The sequence below is a fragment of the Mytilus edulis genome, chromosome 7 (assembly GCF_963676685.1).
Source record: "Mytilus edulis chromosome 7, xbMytEdul2.2, whole genome shotgun sequence".
In the NCBI taxonomy this organism is placed as follows: Eukaryota; Metazoa; Mollusca; class Bivalvia; order Mytilida; family Mytilidae; genus Mytilus; species Mytilus edulis.
Genome location: NC_092350.1, coordinates 47,144,115 through 47,153,113, shown reverse-complemented (window position 1 = coordinate 47,153,113; position 8,999 = coordinate 47,144,115). Strand labels below are relative to the sequence as shown.

At 32.5% G+C, this 8,999-nt stretch overlaps 1 protein-coding gene across 1 annotated transcript; it reads right to left on the bottom strand.

Annotated features, from left to right (window-relative positions):
• Positions 1 to 216: 216 nt before the first annotated feature.
• LOC139481636 (cyclic GMP-AMP synthase-like receptor 1) lies at positions 217 to 8,276 on the bottom strand. The gene is made up of 2 exons (XM_071265074.1): positions 8,179 to 8,276; positions 217 to 1,746 (listed from the first exon to the last, which is right to left on the bottom strand). The coding sequence occupies exon 2, from the start codon at positions 1,725 to 1,727 to the stop codon at positions 447 to 449; it is 1,281 nt and encodes a 426-aa protein (XP_071121175.1). The 5' UTR covers positions 1,728 to 1,746; positions 8,179 to 8,276; the 3' UTR covers positions 217 to 446.
• Between the last annotated feature and the right edge of the window lie 723 nt (positions 8,277 to 8,999).

Sequence of the window (8,999 nt, the reverse complement as noted above, 5' to 3'; positions counted from 1 at the left end):
AGAAACAATCATTAATTGGGATGTAATGGTCATATCGAATAAAAATAGGATTTAAAACGGAATATTATCCCTATCTCTTTCTTTTTAGAAACAATGGTTTTGGCGTAAATATAAAATTTCAATTCTGGTATTAATGATGAGTAAATTTTCATGACTACCTTGCAGAAGAATATAGGACTTATCTAGGCGAAATTTGGAATAAAATAGACATAACTCTTTTTTTCAAATTATAAAATCCAGAAATGTTTACCCTACTATGTGATGAAAATAATCAAAATAATTTCTGACAAGATGTCAACAAGTAAACATGTTCCTTCTGTACTGGTATTTCAGAAAGTTAATCTACCGATATACAGTCATTACAGATCATAGCATTCAAATGGCTTGCAAAAGTGAATTTTGCCTGCACATGCAATCTGGCGTGTGTCAAAAACGCCGATACTCTATCATAGTACAGAACAACGATTATGGCGTCCACCTTTTCTCTTTCTTAAGAACGTTTTCATCTTTTTCTCGACTTGCATAAATACTAAATCGCCATTGCTTAGTTTCCCCAAATACCTTTCCAACTTTTCGAAAAGATTTAAACATGACTGTAAACTGTACTCATGTATGTTTATCTCTGATATATGCATAAGTATTTCAATGACTAGATCAGCTAATCCTGCCTGTGCCTTGTAAAACCGACTAATTTCAGCATCAGTTCCAACCATTGAATGTTCCCAGACATTTTTACTGGGAAGGAAAATATTCGGTAAAAACTTGTTTCTTGAGGTTTCTTTTAAATATTCAAGTACATTCAAAATGCACGAATGAATGTACCCACTTTCAATACATCCTTCGATATAACAGTGGTGTAAAATTGACGTTTTGATTGCATAAGAGTCAAAACACAATGCCGACAATGTTTTACTAATAACCTTTAAAATTTTATAACACTTAATGTGATGTTGACTCATTTCACGAATCATAAATAATTCACATCGACTAAACGAAACTTGACAGCAAAAATGTTCTGAAAATACTCCACAGTTTTTTGGAACAATATGGCAGCCATCGTTCCTGACGTACTTATGTAAAATAGATGGAACTTCTTTTAGGATTTGGTTTATTTGATCCTCTGGAATTCGTATGCATGGCATAATATCTACGTCTATCAAGCCGAAATCCGGATTATTTTTCATAGTTTCATTTGAGAAACTTTCCCATCCAACAGAAAGGGATTTACCACCAGCTCCAACTAAATGTAAATTTCCGGTTGTCTTCAATATACATTTTTCAACTTCCTCACATGCGTATTTCATGACCATTTCGAAATAATCGTTAAACGAAATAAATGCCTCTGAGCAATCAACATGTTTTGTTGGTGCAAAACAAAACGCTTCTCCTAGACAAAATTCTTTCCAACGTTCTCTGTGGTGAGGTGAGAGGGTTACACACCCTTGACAGCTATTCGTCATTTTGAATTCCGTTTCAAGAGAGACATTATCACAAACGACCATATAATCAAATTCATTTGGATTTTCTATTTTTGTTTCTTCATAGTATCCCCCTGCTGGAAGTGCATCCGACATATATAGCCGGGGATCTTTTGAAGCCAAATTCTCGCAAATATTTTTGATGGCGTCCTTGACAGCGGATTCTATATCCTCTATTTCATTTTCATCCTGAATCCCAAACGGACATTTATGTTCATGTATGTCGAGTAAAAACTTTTCAACAGACATATTCTCTTTTGCAAAAATTCTGAAAATAAAATATTTCAGTCAATTATTTCCTACACATGTATTTGCTTTTAAAAAAAAATGCTCTGATATCATATAAGTGGCATGTCTGTTACGGGAATCGAACCAGGAACCTTTGTGTAAGTAGTCCGAAACACTAACCACTACACCATGCATGCACGGCATTTTTATTGACACCTGCTATGGATTCTCGATCAGTTTCCTTGATCGTGGATTCTTCGAATATCGGTGCAAAACAGCTAGCGCTTTAATTGTTACCCTATGATGCATGACGGCAGTGCCAATACAGAAAAAAACCAGAACTTAAATAACGCTATAGTACTTACCACTTGAGAAATATTGTAAAGGGTAAATTCTAAATGTACAGTCCGCAAATTGTCAAGAAATGTCATGCATAAGGAACGTATGTATAAATATTCCTCTATCGTTATCATAACTATTGCCGATAGCAGACAACACAACAATATGTCTCATTGCAATCACATGGACTGCACTTGATAATCTTTTATCTATATTTAAAAAAAAACAATCATGGTAGACATCAATTAAAATGCAAACTGGGTCTTATTCCAGTAAAAAAATAATTATATTTATAACGAGTGTGATACAATTTGTTTAGTTCAAAATATAAGTGTACACGTATTATTACAGTTGTTTAAATTACAAACCTTAAGATCATAAAAAGTATTTTTCTAAAACTTATATAATTAACAGATGTATTGATTTCATTAACTAACGTGTCTCGTAATTTTAATGACTTTACCTTTCAAAACTTTCAACCTCCACGATTTGATATTAACATATACCCGTCTATATGAGGCGCCGTTTTACTATTTATTCCTTATTTTCTGATATCAAAATATATTTCTTGATATCAAAAAATAGAATTTCTGATATCAAAAAAATTGAATTTCTGATATCAGAAAATATTTTTTGATATCAAAAAATATTTCTTGATATCAAGAATTCAATTTTTTGATATCAAGAAATCCATTTTTTGATATCAGAAATTCGATTTCTTGATATCAGAAAATAATCTTTATTTCTTGATATCAATAATTCGAATTTTTGATATCAGAAAATCATTTTTTGATATCAGAAAATCTATTTCTTGATATCAAAAAATAATTTATATTTTCTGATATCAAAAATTCGAATTTCTGATATCAAAAAATCGATTTCCTGATATCAAGAAATGAATTTTTGATATCAGGAATTCGAATTTTTGATATCAGAAAATATGCTTTAATTCCTGATATCAAGAAATGAATTCCTGATATCAAAAAATAGAATTTTTGATATCAGAAAATCATTTTTTGATATCAGAAAATAATTATTAAATAGTAAAACGGCGCCTCATACGTCTATAACAGGACCGGTATAACTTCTCACATATGCATAAAAAAAACCAGCAGTAGTTTAAGTTTGAGTGTCAAAACAGTCTTTTCGTCCTAGTGTAATGATTGTAATGATGTAAATGGGAGTTATCTGACAAATTTTTTTTTTTTTTTTTTTTTTAAATATGGTTTCATTAGTGTTGATTGTCGCATATCTCATGTCAGAGATTAAAACTAAGCGTTCTGTGTCCGTACCGGTTAACGCTAATCTAGACTACAATGTGGTGTTGGTGCTGTGACGTAAATACAACAAAACAGTCATACATATAAAACTATACATTTAACCAAATTTAAGACCGTACGTTCCACAGAGAGTCATAATAAATAATCAATTTACTGTCATAATTCAGGATAAGGACTACTCTGAAAATGTGAAGGTCCCTACCATGTATTGGTTTCTTTAACTACACACACACAAAAATACACATACAATATCGTTTTATATCGACCTCTAGTATTCTACTGTAAAATGTTTAGTGATATTCACTATTTAATGACTATCAAAGAACATTTCATTAACTTTTGTAATAAAACATATGAATATAGTCGAATAAATATTTTTGAAGTGTAAAACAATCTTTGAATGTTATAGATAAATAAAGTACTTTTATTCACCCTTTTGATTTTTTTGACAGTTTTGTATTACCACTCTTTTAACTACACTTCAACACTATCTTGTCAAACATTTTTCCCGTTTAATGAAATGATCGTTTGATAAATTTAATTGCTGCAACCCATATAAATAATTATCAAAGTTACCAGGTACATAGTTGGAAAGAATTGAGAACCAAATTTCAAAAAGTTTAGGGAATAAGAAAATCCTTTGTATTTTGAAAAAAAATTCATACTTTTTTAAAAAGGATTTTTATAAAAAAAAACAAAAAACTAAAGCCCTTTTCAATGATGAGAAAGGTACATATTCTTAATGTGCGATCAGGTGATAACGCTGTAAATTACCTCCTTGACACAATTTGTGTTTGTTTCGACAATAAAGTTGATCGACAGATTTAGTACCAATAGTGCCCCTTTAATAGCAGACTTGTTCCTTTATTGTTATGAATCAAACTTTATGGTCAAAATCGTCTTTTGAAATTGATAAATTCCTCAATACTTACCGTTATCGCGATGGTATCTTTTCATTAAATACTCATGATTTCTCTAGATATACTGCCGAAATTTACCCAAAAGGAACTTCCTTTAACTAATCGTATGGTCATTTTAACAAAAGAAAATATGGTATTTTATACTGCCAAAATCTATTATGAAATTTCAACAAATCGAAAATGTATTTTATACTCATGATAGTTGACTTGTATTTGTATTATAATTAAAGAAACATTGTTTTATAGTCTCTCAAACTCTTTATAGAGTGGCTCTTGTTGTTATCTTGTGTTTTAAAAAGCTGTATATTTTATATGTACAGTCAAACCTGATTAAACCGGACCCTGAATAAACCGGTTTCCTGTCCATTCCGGTCGAAAATGAAAGTCCCAAGTTTTCCCTTTCAAAGTCTATGTTAAAATACCCTTTGTAAACCGGACCCTGTGTATTCCGAATTCCGGTCTAATTATGAAGTTCCAATACTCTCAATTACATTAATTATTACCTGTCAAAACCGGTTTGTCTAATTAATTTCAATGATCGATATGCAATCAAAACATATTTGTTTGTTTATACAATATGGCTTTTCAGGTAATCAATTAGTCAGGTGTTAAACTGTGAACTTACAATCGTACAGTAGTGAGCTGTATTATTTATTTAAACATTATAAACGTGTCAATTAAACGGAAAGACACAACGAATATATCTCGGAGTGAAATTATTGTAACTTGGATAAACAAATTTAAATCGCAGAGTAAGAAATTTACATCGTGATTTCGAAGTCCCGGATTCCCTGTTGTGAGCCCCTAAACAAATGACCTTGATAATGAAAAACACCCGGATGACAACAATCAATGGGTATTGTACGCTGTACGACAACGTTTCGATAGTGATGAAATTACGTTCGATAATATTCTGGCTTTTTAATCGGCCATTCCACCATTTCAAATTAATGATCATGGAAGTAAATCGAAACTCTCGTCTTACAATCCAAAAGAACGCGAGCATTAAGATGCAAATGCAAACAATGAAAAACGAAGTGAAGTATTTTAATTTATCAGATATAATTTACAATCAGAGAGAACTTTTACATGCAAAATATCGGACGTCACAAGTCATTAACTTCCGGTCAAAACGGAAACCTGAATAAACCGGCTCACCGTCCAAACCGGCCCTTTTTAATAGTCCCGTATCCGGCCGGTTTATACAGGTTTTACTGTAACAAGTGGTGAGACTTTAATAAAGTATTTGTCTTGTCTTGTCTTGTCTACTTAAATTAAAAAAAAATCAACAACAAAAACTGGTCTATCCTAGATTTTGATATTTCAGTTTAGCACGAGAAACTTTAAAATAAAAGTGACGATTTGTCTTCCCCATATTACGTTTCCCTTTTTTGGACGATGATGATTCTTTGATACCGTCTTACGGTGTTTGCATATCCCAATAGACAACTTTCGAGTTCGATGCATTTCCGTCAAAAACTCTGGTTTTAGTGAACGTCATTTGAGCGTTTAGGGGGCGTCGTCACTTCGATTCCAATGTTGAGCGAGTGGTTGGAAAACTATAATTCTATATAGTACGAATATATGTACGTCAATTTGAAATTGAATTCTCAAAATTGACAATCAGCATTGCTATCATTAGGAAATTGTCATTAAGTACCTACAGAACAACCATTGTTTCTAGTTTGTTCTGCACAATTACGATCACTAAGACGCTTGATGAACGTAAATAGTGCAGGGATACAGGCGATCCCCTCTTTATATCTGGCAGTAAATGATGTCATAAAGGCGCGCATAATTGACGAGTTTTTTCCGTTGACGGATGAACTCGAAAGTGGTCTATTCGTTCTCTATGCCCGTGTCTGTAGTAACATTTTGGATTTTAAAGAGCGTACTTATAAGTTATTAACTTATTAAGTCGAGATTTCGTTACAACAAATTGCTTTAAACTTTTCAACGTTCTTCCATAGATACAAATATTTGGTTTTTGTGTTTGGCTGTACCTGCAGAAAACTTTTTAAACGATAGCACATTTAAATTTTTTATGTAGATGTGATAAACCGAACCCTGAAATTAAGATACGATCCGGGTGAACTGTTAAATCCTTTAAAAAAACTTGTACTTCAAAAGTAAAATCACAAAAATACTTAAATAAAGGCAACAGTAGTATACCGCTGTTCAAAACTCATATTAACTCCGAGGAAAATTCAAAACGGAAAGTCCCTTATCAAATGGCAAAATCATTAGCCCAAACACATAAAACGAATGGATAACAACTGTCATATTCCTGACTTGGTACAGGCATTTTCTGGTGGAGACAATTGTTGGATTAAAACTGTTTTATAGCTAGCTAAACATATCACTTCTAACAGGTAACAAGTTCAACGCTGTAATAAGATTGTTGAATATTTTTTTGGGTATATACATGCATGATCTTATCATCAGTAAATCACAATGCTAAGATCGGTAGTTTGTGTCTTTGTTTTGTGTTTTGAAATGTCTCAATAAACTGCCACGTTCGATCTGGGTTTTTTTCTGGATTATTTTTATAGTGTGTCCTTATGCAGTATTGTTACACCACTGCAGAGGCGGATTTAGGGGGGGGGGCAGGGGGCCCGCCCCCCCTTTTTGGGGAAAAATTTGGTTGCTTATATAAGGAATCACTGAAGCGTGACTGGAGCGGGCCTCCTCTTAGGCAGTCAGTGGGCCCCCCACCTTTGAAAGTTTCTAGATCCGCCAGTGCACTGTTCCATGTTAGACAAGGGTTGAACCCTTTAAATATGATTTACTGACCATATATGGGACAATATCCCTAATGCGCCTTGAAATGAGGAACTCACAAGTCACGTGTAAACAAAAAATCTCTGTAGTGATATTTGACACATTTCTATGATAAACAAATGACTGAGCTGAACCATTTGTGTTAATTTAGAAAGAAAGGGAACACAGAATAAATGTGTAAAAACTATGGAGCTATTAAATGTGTTCAAATATTAAATTTTCAAAGAACTTATTGTGTTAAAAATGGGATATTTTACCATGAGGAGCCGCTTCGCAAAAGGATACTCGGGGTTTGCTTATTTACGGAAAAATTAATCACACTTCGAACCCCGAAAATTTAACCACATATGTAAAAATGTCTCAGCTTCGAAACAAGCCATCATACATATACAAGTTTACGATATGGGCTGAGCAACAGAAGAAAACGCTACCATTACCGCCTATGGAGAAACAATTACGCATATTGCCCCATATAATTCCGTGTGAGCCTGTCCCAAGCTGGTCCATAGCCAGGAGTCTGTAGTTCAGTGATTGTTGTTGGTTCATATCAGTCATATTTATCTTTCTTGAATTGTCTTATTAAGAAATATAGACCGTTTATTTTCTCAATTTTTTATTATTCATGTCGGGGCATTTTAAGAAAGCCAACGCAATGATTTATTCTCATTTTTTGAAGGTCATACTGATCACGGATACCTATAATTGCTTACATCGAATGCATTTGAACTTTGGTGGATAATTGTCTTATTGGCAATCATACCCTATACATGTATCTCCTTATTTTTGAAACATGTCGACAATAAAATTGTTCAATCAATTGTTCTTTAAAATCTTTACCAAAAGGTATACAGAGGTTAAATTACAATGTATGTGCGACTATGTTTAAGGCACTATTTCTTATGTGCCATTCCCAATATTCATTTGTTTAGGGTTTTTCGCCTATCATTTAAGGTTATTCTAACATATTTTTTGTGTTCCAGGATGAAGTTTGAAAATATTCCATTAAGTTAAAAATAACATTTGAGCTTGTTAGAAAAGCGCGAGGCCATCTTTCTTGATATCCGAGGTACAAAGTAGATCTGCTGGCTAGCATATGGCAACTTAATTAATTTGCTGTCACATAAAAAATAAATAAAAATATATTCAATTTACCATATTAACAACATTGGTGATAATGTTTATCAATACCAGGAACATATTGCAGTTTCTGTTTAAGTTCTTTTGCCATGACGATATACGTGAAAATCCAAATTGCTATTTTTATCAGAACAATTCCTAATATGGGAGACAATTAATTCAAATCTGGAAAAACCAATGATTTTTTTAAAATTAAAAATAAAAATAACTCAATAATTTGTTGTTTATGTTGTTATAGAATATATTTTATTTTGGAAAGGATGAAAGTGTCACATATGTCTGAAAGACAGGAATCTCTTATCTGGTTTTAAAGATTTTTATATTGTATATGATGATGTAAATTAGGTTGTGACACTATAAATAAATTATTAAGCTATTTACTTCCTTACTTAAAAAAAAACCAGTAGTCAACACTTCGGTGTTGACACGAATCTCAATAATGTGGTCATTTTTATAAATTTCCTGTTTAAAAAACTTAGAATTTTTCGAAACACTAAGGATTTTCTTTTCCCAGGCATAGATTACCTTAGTCGTATTTGGCACAACTTTTTGGAATTTTTGATCCTCAATGCTCTTCAACGTTGTACTAGTTTGGCCTTATAAATATTTTGATATGAGCGTCACCGATGAGTCTTATGTAGACGAAACGCGCGTCTTGCGTACTAAATTATAATCCTTGTACCTTTGATAAATATTTACACCACTGGGTCGATGCAACTGCTGGTGGATGTTTCGTCCCCGAGAGTATCACCTGCCCAATAGTCAACACTCGGTGTTGACATGAATCTCAATATTGGGTCATTTTTATAAATTTCCTGTTTACAAAACTTTAAATT